This window comes from Symsagittifera roscoffensis, chromosome 8 (genome assembly GCF_963678635.1).
Source record: "Symsagittifera roscoffensis chromosome 8, txSymRosc1.1, whole genome shotgun sequence".
NCBI lineage: Eukaryota > Metazoa > Xenacoelomorpha > Acoela > Convolutidae > Symsagittifera > Symsagittifera roscoffensis.
Genome location: NC_087069.1, coordinates 10,757,384 through 10,780,100, shown reverse-complemented (window position 1 = coordinate 10,780,100; position 22,717 = coordinate 10,757,384). Strand labels below are relative to the sequence as shown.

Below are 22,717 nucleotides of genomic sequence, written 5' to 3'. Positions count from 1 at the left end.
TGTATTTGTTTGTGGAATCCAAAAAAGTAGAGAAGATCAAAGAAAAGTAACAATGTTGTGGATTCCGCGACAAATCTGATTTTGGCCCGTTCCGGAATCCGCTTACAATGCACAAAATTCACAGTTTGGCCTCGTAATGTTTTTCGATAGCTTTCTTATCTGTGAAACTTATTATGTGAAACTACCTGCACCATAGTTTCTAGGATAATTATCGATTATATTGGATTCTCGTTGTCAGTCTCTATAAAATTCAAAAATGATCGAGTATATTCGACTAAAAATACATTATGATCCTAATTTTTGCCAAATCAAAAAAATCGATTTTAATCAATTATAATCAATTAGAATGGATTATGAGTTTTTTTCTTAAACTATTCTAGAAAATTGCAGTATAAACATAGATCCGTAAGTTCAAAACTGAACGGTTGCTTTTGGCCGGATATACGTGACATCAATATAAAAATAGGTTTACTTTGGCTGACAAAATAAATATCTTGTCTCCCAAGTGTACAAAAGCACCCCCTATCACCACTGCCCCTTTATCAACCCCCTCATACACCCTCGTACACGCCCGCTTACACTTTCTTCTTTTCAGCCCTCCGCTCCCGTTTCCTTCCCCCGTGCATTAACCCCTTCACTTTTACGGGGAGTAGGGGGGACGTGGCATGGGGGTAACGATCAACGGGGGAGTGGTATAATTGTGTGTAAGTGGGGTAAACTATGTAGAGGGGGGGGGGGGGTGGATGTGAGGGGGTGCAAATGTGGAAGCGAGGGAGGGTATGGTAAATATGTGGGCGGTAAACAGTTATAGGGGGTGTGGTTGGGTCAAACGTGGTGGCGGTAACCTAGCGGTAATTGTGCCGTGAATATCTATTTGATTAGGTTTAGATTGCGAGTAGGCCGTGAGTAAGGCATACAATGTTGCAAGTTTTGCAATTGCTTATGCAAAAAATATATATAGATTATATTTCCATCAACTTGTAATTTTACGCAGATAATATGTATTTGCCTCAATAACGGATTGTAATGACAACAATTATGTAACAAATTCCCTTTATAATCGATTATTATGCATAGAAATCCACCGCGGGTATGTTATAACTACTCAAAAGAAGACTTCAAAATAAAATTAAAAAAAAAACAATTGCATCTAGCCAAACTTTGCGAATTGTTGCGTATTTCACTCCGCTCTCACTAAAAACATCGGAAAAAAAACTTTTGATTCTTTTTCCCTTTTTTAATCAACTTTGAATGTTTGCTCCAATCACTATGATAAATCCATGAATTTAATTTGTTTTTTTTTGCATCCATCCATCTTAATTTCTGTAACATTTTCGAGGTTCCATTAATTTTCGAAGAAAAGAACGGAATGTTTGTGCTCGGGTGTTTTGATTTCTCCAGATAAGTTCCGACTTTTTCACAAGCAACTTTTGACGGAGTTTTTTTAAATCATTCAAAAAGTCCTGAGTTCAATTTTTAAACAAGTATATCACCTGTGACGTTTTAAGTAGAGTTATGAGGGTTAAAAAATGCCAATTTGGCCAATTTGGTACAATTAACGCGCGATATGTTTCGTGCAATTACCGCGTAAGCGGAGATTAGATCAGCCGTAGAAATCATTCCAAACTCTGATGGGGCATGCTCAATGGTCCTCCATTCAATACCATGCGGTATGCAAAAACCTCCTTTATAACTTCACATAGCTGATAGTGGAATGATTTCCAAAAAACTAAAAACACATAATTTTTCTTTTTTTTTCTTTTGAAATTTTCATCAATTTATTTTATATAAACTACCCTATAAAAAATACAACGCATTCAAAGCATTCAGGGCTTTGCTGTGATACGCGCAGTCTTATTATTAAAAGCGCTCGACAAAAACTCAAAGATCGTTATCGCAAAAAATTTTAAAGGTTTTGAAAGGACACCTTCTCTAACTCTCCAACTCGGTACAAAGCATGGTTCATTAGGATTAGGAAACATATTATTCTATTAATTAACAAGACTGCTCCTATCAGAGCAAATCCCTGAATGTTTCGGCTGCCTTTTCAAGGTCTATGGAGTAGCGCTTACATTTAATAAACGGATAGTATTTTTTAAGAAAATGAAAAAAAAAATTGAGAAAAAAATGATTGAAATACACCTCTCCACACGCTACGTGAAATACAAAGTGATATATTTCGCATGAAGCAAGTTTAAATAGACCAAAAACATGCCTCAGTTTAGTTTGGAACAATTTTAAAATCTAACTAAATCTTCGATTACGCGTTATTAGAACAAATAATGTCGCGCGTTAATTGCCCGAATTGGCCAAAAGGGAAATCTTGAAACCCTCATAATTTTATAAAATAAGTTCACCTGTGAAACACTGTTTTAAATTTGAGTACACAACAACTTACCCTTTGTTTGGTTTTTAAAAACTCGCTTTAAAAATTGTGAGTTAAAAAGTCGAAATTTGTCTGGAGAAACCCCCCCTCGACCACAAAAATTCGGATTTATGGGGAGGCGGGCGGGGGGCGGACGCCCTTTCTTTAGAGATTCGACCCCCGCCGACCCATAGGGTCCCCCTTTGTACTAGTTTGAGATATCCATTTTTACTGACTGACCTTAAAACTTTTCTAAAGGCGCCTTCGGCGCCAATCTATACTCATTTTGAGTGGAGAGCTCTCGCAAAAAAACTTTTTTTCAAAATAACAAGTGCTCTATCTCTAACATGTACTCTATCAGTACTTTAAGCGTGAAGTTGACCCGATTCACACAAATTCAGACATGGCAAAAATAGACCGCAAGCTTTAATCTGACAAGACTGATAATTTTCTTTCATGTAACCCCCGCAAAAATCTATTGTCGCGTTGGTATCAGAAGGAGCTTTTCGTACTGCTCTTAATTGGAAGAAACATTTTTGTCATTTGATGATTAAAACTAAACAAAGAACTTCGCTATTCTCTTGAATAACCTTAAGTCAAAATTGACTAAAGATGAAGTTTTTCTGACAAGGTTAATTGTTATCGCTCTCTGTAACCCTTGCAGAACCATCAGCATGAACTCTGTTTCGATCCCTAATGACCAACGAACCGAATGACCCAAAAATAACTATTGCCAAATTTAAATATTGAGTATATTCAAAATTTCGTTCCAAATATGCATGAGAAATCGTTCAAACCTTGGCGTAATAATGATTCGCAATAAGCAGAATTTTCATGCCAAAAGGACTTACTGATGAATAACCCCCCCCCACCTGCATTGATGAACTTACTGCTTGTGCAGAAATACACTGGGTACGTAGTCCACAGGGGTGCCTGCCACTGCCAAATTACTACTGCCAGTATCGATCAGCAGATTGAACTGAAACAAATAAAGGGAGAATTATCAGACGAAATTGATCGATCAGGGAAACACTGACACTATTATCGATTGGAGGGATCTATATCACAGACTTACTTCTTTAATGATACTATACTGTACCCAATTCGCCCTGCCTCAACCCCCCCCCCTCCCTACTCGCCCATCCAGCAATGTTACTACTAAGGTTATCGATATAAATCAAGATGAATTAGAATGAAACTATTGAATCATGAAAAAAAGTAATAAGATAAAAAATAATGAGTTATAACCTAGGTGGTTAACTCATAGAGTAATTTCGGATAGGGTACACCGTCTGCTCGTCACGCTATCTTATTTTCGGCCGGATAGATTCGTGCAGCTTCTTAGTCTAATACCGATCCTAATCTTACTCTTATACTATCTAGTCTCAGGTTGTTTAACTAGTCTCTGCTAGGCTCAATAGATCTAGGGTATACTGGTTTATTGCGGCTGCTGAAGTTCCTTTGGAGAGGCAACTAATTTCTAAGTTAAATTCAAATCTCTCTGGTGCTGAAATTACAAGTAATTTCAGCACTTACAAATAAGTGGGTTGTTAGTTAGATGGATCATGATTGGTTAATATTAAATACTTTACAATGGTAAAATATCTAATTTATCCAATCATAAAATGTAGTTTAGATCAGGTTCCACCCATCCGGGTTTTACAGAGTTTTTTAGAATAGTCTTTCTGTAATTCAAAGGATGGATGATGGACGTTGGTATTTGGCGAACATCATAATTCTTCTGGGTTTTCGTGTTAGAGAAGTTCCAGGTTCAATCGCTGTGTCTTCTCATGACAACGACTGGGTTTTCGCAACAAACTCAAATCTGATTTCAGAATGGTTGGCTATGACAGGTTTTTCTGTTCCATGTAGAGAACTTCTTTTGGGTTGACCTTGTTTGGGAATGGCGTGGAGATTGTGCGTGGAGGGGATGCCTGGTTACTCGGATCTGTACGTATACTTGAACATCGAGGTGGTCATTGTTCTAGTTCAATGAAGTCCTTTTCTGCGAAGTCAAGTCGTACTCTAAATCCTTTGAGTTGTGATTGTGGGCGGCATATTGATTGTGGTTGGCCATTCTTTTTCGAGTGTAGTGGGGTCATTTTGTCTTTGGATGTTCGTCTTTGGTGTTGTATGCTGATCTATATACTGCAAGGTATAATTTACATTTTATAAAATTTTTATTAGTTTGGTGTTTTAATTATGATTTTGGTTAGTTGTTTTCACAAAAGCTTTTTGTTTTAGTTCGGTTATTTTGAAGAGTTACTCACCCTTGAGTACCTCTTATTAAAAATAGAAGTGTGGTCACAAAGCGTGGATGTAGCGCGGTGGGTTAGGCCGGCTATAGAGCATGCTCAGGACGTCCTCTCTGGTGGGTTAGGCCAGGAGTGGGAGTATGATTTCGTGCGGTTTCTGTGAGGGGTCCTGTTATGTGATAACGTTTTATGTTGGGTTTATTGTGGTTTTTCTTATGTTTCGTTGGTTGTGTCCTTTTTCAAAAATCAAATTGTTTTTGGTATGGGTTTGTCTTTCGACTTTTTTGTGTTTTATTATTTCTTTCTTAGACTTTATAATAGTCTTCAAAAGAATAAATTATCCAGTTTTAAACTGGGTTAATCCGGTTTGGGTACCGTTGGTTTTCTTTTCTTAGTCATGCTGTTATTCTATGTATTGTGGTGTTTAGTAAGCTGCGTTGGTTAGTTTTGTTTAGTATATAATTCCTTTCCAACCGGGTTAAAGGAAAGTTTGAAATTTGTTATCGTGTGTTAGAGTTGTTGAGTGTGAAAGCTTGAAACTGAAATTCATTGTTTAAACAATTCTTCGTGGGCGAGCTGTGCGAGTATGGATAGAATTCTTGTGCGAGTGAATGGAAATATCAAAAGGTTAGTACTGCATTTTCGTGTTATCAATTTACTACATAGAATTTCAATTTTACTGCTAGTTTTGGGGAAAAATTATGTTACAAATTTTTATCATTATTAGAATTACTGCTTTTAGGGAAATAATTTATAAATTAATTTACTTCATTGGTATGAATTTTATTGAATTTATCTAGTGTAAAATATTAATAGAGTTTTGAAGAATTTGATGAAGTTTTCAATTTTTTATTTTTCTCTATTGTATTTTGCAGATGATCGTGAGATGAAGACTAAAAATCTAAATAAAACATGGATAAAGAATGGTTAGTGTTTTATTTTAAATTTATTAGTTAAGAAAATGATAATTTATACTTACTTGTTAGTCGTCGGGGAAAAACCGTGGGGGAAGATGTCGTGGATTATGTCGGAATTTGTTAGTAACTTTGCTAGTATGCGAATGATGTTTTTAGTTTGAAGCAGTGGCCAAAGCAATTGAAGTGCTTTAATGGTTTTTAGTTCTTCAGTGCCAACTGCAAAATCATAAGGTGTGTTTTGGATGAGATTATATAATTTGTGGTTATATTTAGTGTTGTGGATGAATTCTAATATGGGGATTTCTATAGGTTGAACAAATTCATGTGGGATAAGGAAGGGTCTGGATTCTTCTGCGTTGAAGGTCTTTGTGATGGGACAAAAAATATACATTTGGGTTATGGGATCATAATTGCGAAGAATACCGTGAAGGTTAGTATCTTTGATGCAATATGTGAAGTTAAGAAAAAATGGTGAAGTGTACTTAGAGTTAATAAATTGAAATCGGTGGTGTGGTTGTCTTGATGGAGTGTGTAGATCAAAGTGATTTTGTATGAAGCGATAATATGTATATGTGCGGGTTTGTTTAGTGCGTAACATAATATCGTGTGAGCAGTGCAAATCTCGTTCATGTGGTGCAAGGAAACGAAAGGTTAGTGAAAATAATTGAAATTTTTTTTTAAAACTTTCGTAAGCTTGTGTGTCGGTTAGTGCTTCAGAAATGATGTGGTCGATTTTGCGATCAAATATATTGAGTGTAAATACATATGGTGTTTTGATGAAAAATTTTTCTGTGATTTGTGGGTTAGCGAAACGGTCATCATCTAAAAATTGGTCTTGGTTAGTTCGGATGATGTTGTGATCGTAATATTCTAGCGTGTATTCGTTAGCTCGGGGTGCAGTGTATGTTTTTAGTGACTTTTTATATCCTATATAAGTAAATTGTCTATGTTTTAGTGGTGTGGTGAGTCGATATAGCATATCTTTATTTCTTTCTATATCGATGTGAGTATTAGATAAAGGTAGGCAAAGGGGGTTAGTAAAATGATAATATGATGTCCATTGAAGTGTAGGCATTAAAACGTGTTCATCTACAAAACTGCGTGTGTTGTTAGTGTCGTCAGGGGTGTTCAAAGTATACTGTGGAAATGAAGTTAGGGTGATGGCTAAAAAAATTTTCGTGTTAGTGTGATTTGGATGACTAATATATTCACGGGCTGTTCCTGGTTTTGTTGGAAATGGATGGTTCGGGAATTTTCTTTTAAAAGTGCGATAAGCTCTATTAGTGCTATTTGATGATTCGGTGGATGTGGAGGATGGTGCTAATGATGCGGTATAAGCTGAAGAGGGTGTAGGGGTAGGTGGGTTTAATGATTCTATTGTGGATGAAATCTGGTTTATAGTGGAATTTTCAAGGTGGAAGGGTTGTTGTTGTAGGGTGATAAAATTATCTAGTTCCTGGGAGATTTGGGGAGTATCTGGAGAATTGGATGATCGGTCTTGAATGAAATGAAGAGTAGGTTGGGGTGACTTGTGAAGCATAAGAGGGTGTAGAAATCGATGGGAGTGGGTTATTTGGCGGGATTGGTTGAAAAGGGGGTTTTGAAAAAACTGAGGAGTTGGTTTGAAAATTATTGGATGGAGATGGTTCAGAGTCTGCAAATTCATCAGGGGTTTCAATATCTGGGTTATTGAGTTGTGAGATGGAGTATAAAACTGAGATATGTGAATTAGTGTCTGAATTCATGCCTGATGTTACATTATTGGTTGGGAAATCGGGTGGCGGGAAAGCAAAAAGTGGAATTATTGTAATTGGAATGTTGAGGTTGGTCGGGTGGGAATTTGAGCGGTGTAGGGATCCAAGTTGTCGGCTCATCGTGGGCTAAAAAAATTATTATTTTGAGACTGAAAAGCGGTGGTATGGGGTTGTTCTATAATTTGTTCATATGTATTTTCATCTAGTGGATGGTGTGTCATTACATGTTGAATGGGACTTTGTGATATGGTTGGTCTAAAATTTGGATTATGTGTTATTGCTAAATTTCGAAAATTTCGTGGGACTAGTGATAGTGGATGGTTATGTGGTAGGGGTGGTAACTGTGGTGCTGTAGGCGTTATGTCTACATTGTTATGTTCTTCGTCGTATGTGTTCTGTCTTGTTGCTATTTTTGTGTTGTATTATTTTATTTGTGCGTCTAAAAGAATTTTGTTTATTGATGATGAAAAAATTCCAAAAAATCCTGCAAATAGTATGCGTGCTACACTTGCTTGTCTATTTACTTGTGTGTGTATAGCGCATGTATTATAGATTCCTTTTAAAAGCGAAAAAAGAAATCCTATAAAGTTAAACATTGCGTATAAAATAGTTAATTTTTCTAAGATGTAGTAGGGCCATCCTAGAAAATCGAGAATTTCATTTTTTAGTGTAACAAAGCTAAAAATATTTATAGGTGAAATATCTTGTGGTCTATATTTTTCACCGTTTAGATATATATAGTCTTTAATGTCTTTAAAATATCCGCTACAGTCTTGTGTATAAATATCTGCAAATCCTGCGGTTTCGGCAAGTTTGCGTAAGTTTTGGTCAATTGACTGTCTTTGTATAGTGTCCATTTGTGTTAGTAATTCTTGGAATTGTTGTGTTCTAATGTGATGTTGGATATCGGATTTTGAATATATTCCAATTGATTGTAGGTCAATATTTGGGTTTCGAGCAATAGCTCTGATGCTTTCAGGTGAAAATTTTTTGAGTGATTGCATTAATGTGGGATATGGGGTAAGAAGGTAATATTTATCTTCATCAGGGTTCAGTTGAACTACATTGTGGCTATTTTCTGATCCACATGGGACTGCGGTATCCCAAAAATAGGTTCGTCTTGAAAGCGTGTCAACGAAATGTACTTTATTCTTATAAAAGATAGGGATTCTTTTATAGCATCGTTTATCTTCAAAAACATATAGTGGTGATACTTTTTTGGTACAGGTATAGAACCATAAAATGTTTCCTTCATAGTCTAAAAAAATTGATCTATTTCCTGATAGTAAATATCCTGCGTAGGGTATTTTTAATACTGCTAGTGCAAGTGATTGTAGGATTTGTGTCCTTTCTAATTCGCATAGTTGGTGAAGTGTTTCTAATTCAGAGAGTGACATTTCTTGAAAAATTCGGCTAATTGTGTAGTCTAATTTCATATCTAGGTGAATATCATAGTGGATGTTACCGAAATATGTACTATTCATTAGTGATAGTTCTTGTAAACGTGTGCTTCTAGTGTTATGGGGCTTTAGATGTCCACCAGGTTGACTTTTACTTTTTTGAAAATCAACTGGTATATATGATGTTCCTTCGTTTATGGGGTGACTTGTGGCGTATGGGTCGATTTTTACTTTTCCAGTGGTCATGTCGAATCCTTTTTCGTATTCAACTAATATCTCGGAGTATTGTGTTTTGTGAAGTGGATTTCTGTATTTACATGCAAGTTCTGTTTCTTGATATATTTGAAAACGTGTCAATTTATTTTCTATATTGTGTATGTTTCTAAAATTAGAACTTTGTCTTCGTGATGGATGGACTTGTTCATATGGAATTGATTGTATAAAATATTTTTCGTGAAATTTTATCATACGAGCATGTATTTTTGCTACTTGAAATGTTGTACATGTGTCTTCGGGGAACCAAACAATTGTTGCTTGTGTTCGTGTTGTAGGGTCACAATAGCCTTGATCGTTTTTACAAGGTAATCTAATTCCTTGATAGATCATGGTGTTGTCAGATAAATCGCGTGTGAGTTGTATTTTTTCGAGTTGTATTTTCCAATCGAAAAACATGATTTCTTGATATCCTTTATTTTTTGTGTCTGCTTTGCAGTTTGATGGGTCATTTATACCAATGTGTGGTATCCAGTGTTTATCGTGTATGTCATAAGTTAATCTTCCGTGTGCGCCATTGTATGGGTATTTTTCATCTAATTTTATATGTCCTTGATATCTTTCAAGTTCTGCTTGATGTACAGAATCTGCAAAAACTTGAAAATATACTAATTTTCTATCTGTGTTTTTATTTCTTGTGATATTGAGTCTTAGTAACTCGTTTTTACAATCTTCGGGATTGAGATGTAAAAGTCGTTCGATATTACTCTGGTAGAATGATTCGTGGTCAAGTCGGTTTTTATTTCCATTTGAGACTTGTGAACAATGTACTTTCTTTTCGGAAAAAGTTGCTGTGAATTTATATCCTATAACTGTTGTTGCTCCGGCTTTTGAATAAAGTGTCGCTATTACATTTGTTGTTTCTATGGCTTGTGGTTCTGTTTCGCATTGTGATACTTGATTTATTGCATATTTCGGTAGTGTTTTTTGTTCGTTTTCTTCACAATCGTAATGTGTTACTAATAAATCTTGGGGTCCTGTGCGGGGGGAAGGGTTTATGTTTTCATTGGAGTTATTAGAAAAAGGAGTTGGAGAAAAATTAAAATTTTTAGAATATACATGTGTATGACAATCCTGAGTATGGGTTATAAAATGTGATGTAACCAATTGTCTTTTTGGTATATCTGTCGTATTTGTATATCACTTCAGTTGTTATAAACGGTGGTGGTAGGGATTGAGCTGTTATATTTGGTGGGTTTAATGGATAGGGATGTTGAGTAATGTTGTTTAATTTAACCGTGATTTCGAATTTTAATTGTAGACTATTTTGTTGGAGTATTTGGATGTTATGATCACGAATGTCTTCGTGAATGTCTTGTCTATATTGTAGTCTATTTAGTGCCCAGTTGTGGAGTCGGTTACTTTCAGGATGTTGTCCAAATAATGGTGGAGGTGCTGTGAATGTATTCCAGTCTAGTCTTAAAGGAATATTTGTTGATGATTGTTCTCGGTATCTAGCGTCGAGGTTATTTGGGAAATTGAAGTTAAAAGGCGTTGGTGAAATCTGACTGATTGATGGTGTTGATGGTAGTGATAATGTTTCTGGTAGTGATGAGGATGTTATTGTATCCGTAGAAATATCTATTGGATCATTGATTAAATTTGGTTCACCTTGTGTGAATGAATGGGTTGTCCAATATGGTAGTCGTGATGTTTGGTTTGTAGGGTTAAAGGGATTTTCACGTATTTGTTCAGATGTTGGTGTTGAACCTAAGTAATCTGAGGGTAGGCTTGAGGTGCTACGTTGTGAAAGAAGCGTGGGGGTTTCTGGTAATATACCGATGGGGTTTTCTGGAGTACTTTGTGATGGGGATTGAGGTATATCAAAATGAACTCGGGGAGTTTGAAAATTTCTGTTTCGTCGAGGATGTATAATTTGTCTATTTATTTCGACTGTATTTTGGTTTTGACCAGGATTTCGTATTCTACTTAATTCTTGTGGTAGTGTTGGGTATAAGTTATATGTTGGTTCGCTTAAAGGTGCTTGTCGTTGAACTGGTTCTAGCGGTTCAGATAAGCGAGCGTGTCGTTCTTCAAAGGTATATGGGTTATCTTGAAAAGAAATTCGTGTGGATGTTTGGGGGTTTTGGGTATTTGAAGATGGTGTTGGGTTATCTTGGGATGATGTCGGTGAAGACTGACTGAGTGATTGTTGGTTAGCGATTTTTGATGGCTTTTTATTTATTCTTTTAGTGGAAAAATTTATGTTTATTATAGTATTCTTCTAGAAAAAGAATTAGGAGGATTGTTGCTAGGGCGAATGTAATGATTGCTTTCTTTATACATTTGCATATTGTCAAGATGAGGGATGATAGAAATGTTATAAAAATTACAAATAGTAAAAAAATATCTGTTCTACTAAAAATGGTTCGTATCATTTAGATAAGTTTTGTGAATCGTACCTGTGGATATAGTCAATAGCTTTTGAAAGCTGGAGGTATAGTTCAAATATGGAATAGAAAATTAAAAAAATATTGCAAAAAATGATTAAGATTATTACAAAAGATTCAAAGGTATCAAAAAGAAATATGATTAAAAGTTTAAATATCGGTAAAAAGTTTATGAAAATGTTGAGTATTAAGTTGACTGGTCGAGAGAAGAGCATTTAAGAAATGGCTTCTCGATCGAATATTTTTTGTTGTTTGAGGCAATTTTCAAGTGTGGTCGGATTATTTATTGGTTTTTTGACAAGTGGGTTGAGTTTTGTGAAAAATTGTTGGGGGCGAATTTTATGGTGATCGGGTGGTCTTCTTTGTCTTTATTTTTATTTGTTAAGTGATCTGGGGTATTTTTGAGATTTTTATACTTTAGGCTAATTAAATTGGTCGTTCTTTTACTTTCGGCTAATTTAACATATTTGTTTGGGGGGTATTTGAGATCGGAGTTGGGGAAATATTGTTGATCTTTGGGTTATTAGATAAGGGAGGGTTATGATTTTATGGTGGTATTTATTTTAGTTGTCAAGTTGGAGTGGTTTGCTTATTTTTGACCTGGAGGTCGCAAAGTTATAGTTATAGATATGCCTGGAGTTTAATATCGTTCGTCTTGTTGGAAGGTGACGGATTGGATGAATCCTATTGGCTAATTTTGAACTAGAATCGTTGCTTGTTTGTCAGCATGTTTTTTTGAAAAATTAAAGTTCATAATATTTTAGAGGTGCAAAGATTATGAAATATAAAATTAAAGCTGTTTTTGAAATTCGACTTTCTTTAATATTTTAGACTGTGGAATGAATGTTTTATAGTTTTTACGTGGTTGATTTCTAAGTCGTGATGACTCTCTATGTTCTGATTTGTCGATTTGTTTTTGGGGTATTATTTTTTCTGTCAATTTTCTATTTTTTCTTTCTTTTTGAGGTATATTTTGATCTAGCTTTTTTGTATTGTTTTTCGTTATAGTTGATTTTTTGTTTTGGTTTTCTAGATGAATGTCATGTTGTTCTTTTGTTTTATTCTCCGTATGTGGTGGGGTATTTTGAATAACTTTTAAACCTGTGAAAGAATATAATTGAGTTATTTCGCGTAGTGCGTATTCTTTTGGGTAATAAGGTAATAGGTTGTTTCGGTGTTGAACAATTTCTTTTTTGTTTGAGTCGGTAATTTTATATGTGACATCAGTGGGTTTGGCAATTATTTGGTATGGTCCTTTTCGAAGGGGTTGTAATTTTTTAGAGATTCCTTTTTCAGTGTTAAAATTGGGTATTAAAACAAATGTTCCAATTTTTAAATCGGAGGCTGGTGTAAAGCGTGAATTTATTTGTTCATTAATGTTTTGTCTTTGTAACAACTTTTTTGTTACTTTATGGTAAATTTCATTGTGTTTTTGATCTCTGTTTAAAATCCATTCGGTGTGTGTACCGGAGGCTAATTTAAGAATTTGTGGGTGATGAAAATGATCTTCATCGTGTGTATGTAAAGGTAAGTTGTAACAAATTGATTCTTTATTCGGTTGACAATAACCATGTGCATTTTTATGAGAGTTTGCTGTAAACATAATTGGTTTGCGTGGCTTTTGATTAAAAACCATTTCATAGGGTGACATTCCTAGAGTTGTCGTGATTTGTGAATTATATGCTAAGGGAAATAGTTTTACATCTGCTGACCATTCAGTGTATTTTGTGTCATTTCCTTTGATGATACATCTAAGATATTCTTGTAGTGAACGGTTCATACCTTCGACTAAGCCGTTTGTCCAAAGTGCATGAGATGTACGTGGTTTGTGTTTGATGTTATATAAATGACATAATGTGATGATTTCGTTATTTATGAATTCTGTACCGTTGTCTGTAACTAAAATTTCTGGTAGTCCGAATTTAGCTATCCAGTGTTCATAGAGTGTTGTGTAAGCGTAATAAGCGTTACAATGCGGTACTGGGTTAAGTGCTACATAATGTGTAAATGCGTCAACAATTACCATAATGTAGGAGTTTCCTTCGGATGAGGGTGAAATTGGTCCTTTTGTATCAAATGAAATACGGTGGTTAAAGTACAAACTTTGTCCTTTAAAATCTTGTTTTTGTGCTATTTGTTTTTGATTTGGATAAGGTTTATTTAGCTGACATACTATACAATCATTGCATAGTACTTTTATCCAAATTGGTGCATTTGGAAAATAAAAGTTTTGTATGAAATTTGAATATGTTTTCTCTGATCCAGAGTGTCCTTTAATGTTTTGTGTATGTGAAATATTAAAAGCTATAAGAATCATACTTAGGGGGAGACAGGGAACTGTAGATTCGTTTAATTGGTATTCTAGAAGGTCTGTGTTTTCGTTAATTGTTGTATTATTAAATTTTCGAAAATATCTGAGGAGTGTTTTATTTCCTAAAACAGTTGTATCTGCCTTGACGGGTTTATTTTTATATTTGTGCCATGATTTTAGTTGTCTAATTACTGGGTCAAGATTTTGATATTGTTTCAAAGTATTAATTGTAATTTTATCTGTTGGGGGGAGAAAAATGTTTTCAATTTCTAATTTAGATAAAGGAATTGTATCAAGTGGGTCATGGAGGTTAAAAACTTGATTTATTGTGTATTTTGAATCGTTTGTTTGTGGTCCTGATAAATTTATTTTATCAGTTAGATTTTCTTTTTCAATTAATGGAAAAAGGTCTTTTTTATGCGAGTGTTGTTTTACTCTTTTTTGTTGGGTGTTATTTTTTATCCATTGTGAGTATGGAATTGGTTTGAAAGTTGATGTTCCAAGTAGATCAACTTCGTAGTGGTTATTTTGGCAATCTAAATAAAGTGGGAAGTGTTGTAGATTGTTTATCTGTGATTGTTCAACGTCAGTTTTTACTGCATATTTGCATTCTAGTCGGGGTGATGTTTCGTTTTCTGCAAGGTAAAATTTTATATTTTTGGGTATTTCAACTGTAGTTTTACGTGTAAGTAATTCAGGTGGTGTATTTCGACTTAAAGTGTCTGGTAATGCAAGATTCTTTCCTGCTGTCCAAACTATATGTAAGTTTGGGAATTTCATTAGAATTAATTGAAATCTATAAACTCGGTGATTTGGATTAGATTTTTGTGTAAAGAGAAAAATGATTGGTTTGTGATCTGTGAATAAAACTGTTGGATGTTTTGATCCAAGTATTAGAAATTCATATTCTGTTAGTGTATATATTATGGCTGTACATTCTCTCATTAGAGTTGAGAGTCGTAGCTCTGCTTGAGTGAATAATCGAGAATTTGCTGATATAAGGTTCATTTTGTTTGTACCATTGTGTGATTGTAATAATGCTGCGCCGATGCCAAAATTCGAAGCATCGCACATTGCATAGAATGGTTGATTTGGATCTGGAATTGTATTCGAAATTTGTTCAGTTAAGAGTTTTTTAATTTCTTCAAATCGTGCTTGATGTTCTGTGTTCCATTCAAAATTATTTTGTTGTCTAAGTATATTATAGAAAGGTCTTAGGTATAATTGCATTATATAGACATATTTGCTTAAAAAATTTAACATTCCAAGGAATTCTTGGATTTTCTTTTTGTTTGTTGGTGGTTGGAGCTTTTGAATAGCATCAATGCGTGATTTTAATGGAGTGATTGTTTTTCTTTCTATATTATGTCCTAAGAATTTAACTCGTGTTAAAAAGAAGTGTGACTTGTCGGGAGCGGCCTTCAGATTTTCGTTCTGAAGTATTTTGTGATAGTGTTCTAAAACATTAAACATTTCTTCTTTTGTCTGTGATTGCATAAAAACATCGTCTAAGTAGGTGATTGCGTTTTTCTTAAGTATTAGTGGTCGAAAAATTTTGCTCATAAAAGCTGAAAATGCTGCTGGTCCTATGGGTATTCCATAGAATAGGCGGTTGAATTCATATTGCTGATTTCCAATAACAAATTGTGTTAAGCGTCGCGATTGTTCATCTAGTGGCATTTGATTATATGCACTATTCATATCTGCGGTTGTAAAGTATTTTCCGTTTATTTTTGTTAAAATAACTTGTATTGGTTCAATAGGCCAATTGCATTTTGATTCGTCTATTAGTGAATTAAGATATCTAGCGTCTAGAACTATTTTTAATGATTCTCCTTTTGCTAGGATGATAACAGGGTTGATAAATGTGTTACCTTTTGGTTGTTCTTCTTTGTTTACCGGTGATATAATTTTGTATTGTTCTAAAATATCGAGTAATCTGTTCACTTTATCGTGTAAATGAATTGGTACTTTACTTGCTCTTTGTTTTTTGAAAACTGCGTCAGGTTTTAATGGGAGATGTAGTGATGAACTGATTTTGCCAACATCAAATTTAGATGTTGCATAGACTGATGAATATTTTATTAGCTGTTTGGCTAATTTATCAAATTCGTCTTGTGTTATTTGTGAATGTTGGAAGTTAAACATTGTTAAAAATTTCTGTTGATTCTCTGTATAGTTATTTATGTTGAATGTGGGTTTGAAATATGGGGTTTTTGTGAAATAATCTGTATTTCTTTTTTCATTACTTATTATATTATTTATGGATAATTCTTCATTAAGAATTGTGGATTGACAAATATCTAATAATTGGAGTATATTATTTACGCGGTATGCTTTTTCGTGTACTGGTGATATCGTAGCGTTGGTTTCGCAATAGCCTAAAAGTCCTAGAGGTAGTGTTACTTGATAGGGTGTATTGTTGTATACATGTAGAGAAATAATATCTGAATTCGAGTTTTTCAAATATTTTATGGATGAGATTGTGATTTTGAAAAACTTATGGATAGGTTTGAATTCAAAATCTGACATATAGAGTTGTTGTCTATTTTGTTTTTTATCATATTGGTGAACTTGTTTTATTGAAAAATTATATATGTTTCCTGATAGTGGTTTCAGGTGTTTTCTTTGTTGATTATATATCGGATAAAATTTTGAAAAGAATGGTGGTTGTTTATTTAATCTTTGAAAAAATGTTAGGGATGTGTCTTTTGTTTTTGTGTATTTATCTTTGATTAGTATTTTACTATTCAAAATGTTGATTGTTGGTATATATTTAGAGATAAATGGTCTTCCAATGATATTGTGTTTAATATCAGTGATATGAAATATTTGTTTAAATGGTTTATTTCAAATTTTATTTTGCTCTATTGTTCTTGTGGGGAGAAGAAATAATTGAATTTTTCCATAGTTTACCAATGTTGATCCTTGTGCTGTTGCTAGTTTGCTGGAGGTTTCAAGAGGCGTTAGTTTTGGGTGTAATGATTTTATCTCATTTCATGTGGGAATGTTTATTATGTTTGATTCTGCTCCTGAATCAATTAAAAAATCAATTTCAAGATCTGGTGGTTGAAATTCTTTGTTTCTTGGGCTTTCTAAAAGAAATGGTATTGTCCAAAGTTTTTCTTTGGGTTGTTCTTTTTGTATATTTTGATAGATGTGATTTGTATTCAAGCATTTTGTTTTGTCATTTTCATTGGATTGATTTGTAGTGTTGATTTCGTTAGTTTCTTGTGCCGTTTGTGCAGAATGGATGGGTTCAATATAATAATTGTGAAGGAGTTCTAATTGATTTTCATATATATGTGATGAGAAAGGTTGTTCATATATAATAGGTTCGTAGTCATTTTCGACTGCTATCATATTGATGGAGATAGTGTTTTCTGTATCACTTTCTGAATCTGATGATTCACAGTTTATTTGATTTAGTTGTAGTTCGTTATTTCCTGTGTCATCAATACCTGGGGGGTCTGATGTTGTTTCCGGGTTTGATTGTACTTGATTAATATTTCTTTGATGTTTAGGTGTACTACTTCTGTGGCGATTGTTAGAATTATTATAATGGTTATTATTCCTGTGTGGTGATTGGGAATAATTTCTATAACGGTTATTATAACTTGAATGTCGATTTTGTGAATTATTTCGTGATCTGTTTTGATAATTATTGTTTGGTCTGTTATAGTTTGATCTATTATATGAGTTATTCCTTGATCGATTGTTCGGGTAATTCTGGTTTCGGTTGTTAGAATAACTTCTATTTCGATTATTGGAGTAGTTTCTATTTCTATTGTATGATGAGTTTCGTGATTGATTGTTTGGATAGTAATTACTTCTTGATTGGGAATTAGATCTAGAAACAAATTGTGTTGTATTTGAATTTGATCTGGAGTAGTTATTTCGACTATTTGGTCTATTGTAATGATTTTGTGACGAGTTTTGTGTATTTCTTCGTTCTGGTGATCTTCCTCTATAACTTGAGTTATATGGCGATTGAGTTCTCGTGTAATTGGTATTGTTCGGAAGTGGTTTTCCTGAACTGTTGTTGCTGTATACATTTTTGTTCGGTAGATTTTGATCTTTTTTCATGTACTGATAGAATGATTTATTTGGTTCCTTATATTTTTGAGGTTTGTTTTGATTGTCCTGTTGTTTTTGTCTACATTCAGAAATACTATGTCCGTATCGTCGGCAATAATTACACCATTTTTTGAAAGATGGTTTGCCTTTAAAGTTTGGGTGTTTTTCGTAAATATTGAGTATTTCAGTGATTTTTTCAACGAGGTCTGTATCTGATTCCTGTATATTGTTGATATTTGTAGTATTTGTTTCAATTCGATTAACATATTGTAATTTCAGATTTTCTGTTTCTTCAAGTTTCATTGTGATTTCCGCTTGCTCTAGTTTGTCTACTAGTTTTCGAAAATCTAAATCGGGCTCTCGAATTGAGGAGGGATGGGATGCTCTCTTTTTTATTGCTATTTTTCTTAATTGAGGTGTTAAGGTCATCATTAAGATTTCTGTCATTTTTGTGTTTTTGTAGTCGTGTGTATTTAGTGAGTATGCTTTTCGAACTAGTGTTTCAATACGTACTGCTAATTGTTTGATGGTTTCGTTTGGTAATCTGCGAATTTCATTACATAAAACTCTTTGTTGTTGTTTGTTTCTTTCGGAGTCAAACATTTTTGAAAATTCTTGTGTCAATCTTTTCCGAATTGATTTTATTTCTATAGGCAATACTGAAAACCATTTTTGTGCTCCGCCGTCTAAGGTTGTCTGTATCAACGCTGTGCGTCGATGTATCCAATTTTGATGTAGTGGCGTATTAATTGGTTCAGGTCCTATATTTAAAATTAAATTTGCTGTTACTGCATTTAAATAATCTTCTACAGAATATTCAGGGTCTGTTCCTGTGAATACCATTAATGGTTTGTTTGATGTTATTGATGATCCACCCATAAGGTATGGATTCTTTGTCATTTGTAATGATTCTGCGGCATTTGGCATTTGTGAAAAATTTGAAAGTTGATTTTTTGTTATTTCGTGTTGTTGAAGGTAATATGGAAGTGGTATTTCATTTTGCATTTGTGTTGGTTGATACGAGTGTGTAATCATTTGGTTTTGTGGCTGAATTGGTTGAAAAAATTGTGTATTAATTGGGTTTTGCATTTGCATTGGTTGTTGATTTTGTGTATCTGTTGGGTGTGGAGAAAAAATTCTATGATATGTATACGGTTTTTGCACTCCTTGTCCACGATATTCTTGAGTGTATGGTGCAAATATATCTGGTTGTAAATAATCATCATCAGAGGATAAATAATCCGTTTGATGAGATGCTTGCTTTTTATTTTTATTCTGTTGAAAGAATGGGTAATTTTCACTACGATCCTGTGGAGGATGTGAATTAGTTTGAAAATTTACTGAGTTGGTTGTTGCCATTGGGTTATCCCAATATCGAGATCTTATCTGATTATTATTATTTTTTCGTGGGGGATAGTTTGTTTTTGATGAATGTGCGTAATTATAATTGTGTTCCGCAAAAGTGTTTCTTGTGAACGTTCTGCGTGTTTTTGACGGTATTGTCATGGGTCTATATGTTTGATAATCCATTTGTGAATATTTTGGAGCAACCGAAGGTTTAACGGTTGATTGTAAGGTTACCTGTGCTTGTGAAGTGTTTGTATTTCTTGGTGTTGTTAAATTTGGACGTATCGGTGAAATACTTTGTTGTGTAGTTGTTGTTGTTTGGACGATTTCTTCATTTATGAAGTGTGATGGTGTTTGAATATCTTGTTGAGTGAGATTCCTAGTTCCATTTAGGTTTTCATTGTGTATGACGGTCGAGTTTAAGCTGTTATTTCGCGTATCGGGTAAAAATGTATTGTAGTTTAATGGTGTTGCATCAATGGTTAATGGTACTACTCTTACATAATCTCTGGTATAAGATATTGTACTTATTGCTTGACTTGCAATTGATTGTGGGATATTTATAAATGCATAATGAGACCATTCGGGGTCCCAAACGTAGTCTGACTGTTCTGTGATGGCGGTATCATCGTTTGAATTTTGAGGTCTGAAATTTTTTCTTGCTTGTGAAATTAAGTCTATATTATGTGTGAAATAATCTATTATAAACCATGCCAAAATTTTTTGTAAGTCATGTTTTGTATGTTGTGAAACATCATCTTTAGTGAAATTTTCTTTAATTATATGTAGAAAAGTTGAAAATAGTGTGATTTCATGTCGTACCTTTATATGTTTGGATGTCTCTGTCGGTGAGACACTTGGGATTGGAATTTCGTTCTCTAGTATTGAGATATAACTATATATTATGGCAAAAACTTCATTAGTGAATATGGAGTTTGCTCTTTGTGAGTTATGATATTGTATGCTTTTTATGTATTCTGAGAATACTTTTGAAAATTCCAAATCAAGGTCGTCTGTTTGAATTACATATTTGCGGTGATTCGGGTTTGGTGAGGTGAATTCTATGGTGTATATTCCGTAGTGTTGTGTCAAATTACATATATCTTTCAGATAGTGATCAATAATTTGTCTTTTGATCTTTACATCTGGGAACTCTGCTTTACATGGGCTTATTCCGGGTTCAAATAAATTTAGTAGTAAATTCTTGCAAAGTATATGCTGTCCTCTATCATTAGGTGCATCTACGAGGAAGGGGAAGATATCGTCATCATCTGGACTATCTTCACTTGGATGTGTGTTTGGCTCATTTTTTCGTTTAATGACTGTTAATAGGTAATTATTGATGTGTCTAATTGGTTGATTCCAATTATATAAATGTACTGGTTTGTGTTTATATTGCTTTTTTATTCTTCTTTTTCCTCTTTTCGATGAATTTGAAGTTGTTTCTGAGTCGGAAAAATATAATTGATCGTGAATGGGGCAATTTTTATCTATAGATTCTTTTAATTTATAAAGTTCGTCTAAATTGCTTACTTCTGATTCTGAGAATGCGTTTCTATTTTTGGAAAATCTTTTTCGTGTTATTTGTCTTTGTTTAGTTATTATTTTTCTTTTTAGTGTTTGTCGTTTTGTTCTAATATATCCAACTGTTTGTGTGTGAGGTGTGATTACAAGGCCGTATTTTTTGTTATCTATTTCACAGTTGTGCAAAACGATTGTTTGTTTGTTTCCTAGATTTTTAAATGACATAAGGTTTAGGATGACGGATGCAAAAAGTTGTTAGATGATTTCTATTCTCTTAAATTGTTAGTCCTTACGATTTTTTGGTTAGCTTATCCTGGGTCTATTTGTTCAGGGTTGGAGAGAAAAGTATATCGATTCCGAAGAATGATTTTTTACTTTCTCGTGACTAGTATAAGCTAAGGTGTTAACTTACTTAATCTTACTTAAGGGTAGTGATTGTGTTCAAGGGTTGGAGAATAGTAAATCGATCCACAAGGTTCAGGTATAATTAGAACGCGAGTAGTTCGTTAGATACTATTTTAAACTTACTAAGTCTACGATTTATCCTGGGTCTGGTAAGAGGAGGGTTCAAGTGAAGGATGAATAACCGAAGTTCTTCACTGTTTATCCTAATTTGAATGGTTAGTTTTGTTGAAAAATTTCTATTAGTCTTGGGTTTTGCGAAAGGGTTGGATAGTGAATCAACGTTTGAGGTCGTTAGACACTAGCTAAGTCGGTGGGGGAGAACAAAATTGTTCTTTTTGATCCAAGGATAGGCCTCGATGATCAAGTTTTAAAATTTAATTAAATAGAAAATGAATTAAGATCCAAGGATAAGCCTTGATGATCTGATTTTAAAATTAAATGAATTTAAGTTTAAAATGGTTTAAATTTGTTTAAGAAAAGATTTAGTGTTTGAATGATATTAGTGAGCTTATGATTGCTGTTATGTTTTAGGTGATGAAGCTGAGACAACTGATGATTTTATGATTACTAACAGTTTATTGTCATGCTACTAATTTTTATTTTGATTTTCAATAAATATTTTCCAAACATGTTTTATATAATACTGCAGAATTTTAGGAAAACGATCTGAGATATTTTTATCAATCGTTATTGTATATTAATATTTTGTTTAGCGCCTGTAATGAGCATGAAGATTGGCTTCAAGATTTTATGTTTGCAAATGAAAATCTAAATTCATTGCTAATAAGATTCTAAATATAAAAGGTTGTGTTGGCTTTTGCCGTACTATCATATAACTATTTGGTAAGTTTCTACTTTGTCGTATGTCGTCTCTGGTTCGAGGTATTCTTCCAATTCCGGGTAGTTCTATTATCGTTCGGAATATTGGCTCTGATCTATTGAGTCGTAGAGACATTTCGATTAAATTATCGTCGTATAACATTTTAAAAACGTTTTGTTTAAATTCTAATCTTTTTTTGGTTACTTCTAAGCTATTAAGGTCTTGTTCGAGACTTATGGTCGCACCAGATGAGTTATAACCTAGGTGGTTAACTCATAGAGTAATTTCGGATAGGGTACACCGTCTGCTCGTCACGCTATCTTATTTTCGGCCGGATAGATTCGTGCAACTTCTTAGTCTAATACCGATCCTAATCTTACTCTTATACTATCTAGTCTCAGGTTGTTTAACTAGTCTCTGCTAGGCTCAATAGATCTAGGGTATACTGGTTTATTGCGGCTGCTGAAGTTCCTTTGGAGAGGCAACTAATTTCTAAGTTAAATTCAAATCTCTCTGGTGCTGAAATTACAAGTAATTTCAGCACTTACAAATAAGTGGGTTGTTAGTTAGATGGATCATGATTGGTTAATATTAAATACTTTACAATGGTAAAACATCTAATTTATCCAATCATAAAATGTAGTTTAGATCAGGTTCCAATAAGTTTTGAATAATATGTGCTAATATCAAATTACAGGAAGTTACGTGAAAACGACAATTAACGAAATGATTGTGAAGTAACAATGGCACAGGGAGTTTTTTTGACCCAGTGGATTTAGTTACCTAAGTTAACAATTGTAAATATAAAAATTGGTGTCATAACAAAGTCCTTTCACTCCTGATTTGGAAGACAGTTTAGTTTACTAAAAAGTTACCCAG

The 22,717-nt window shown here is 33.8% G+C and overlaps 1 protein-coding gene across 5 annotated transcripts in view; it reads right to left on the bottom strand.

The window, feature by feature from the left end:
- LOC134853367 (beta-secretase 1-like) overlaps positions 1-22,717 on the bottom strand; it is a 46,527-nt gene that overhangs the window by 15,771 nt on the left and 8,039 nt on the right. For all 5 annotated transcript variants that reach the window (XM_063869345.1, XM_063869344.1, XM_063869347.1 and 2 more), the window contains exon 3: positions 3,256-3,344. In XM_063869345.1, coding sequence (XP_063725415.1) covers positions 3,256-3,344 — 89 coding nt within the window. The remainder of the gene's footprint in view (positions 1-3,255; positions 3,345-22,717) is intronic.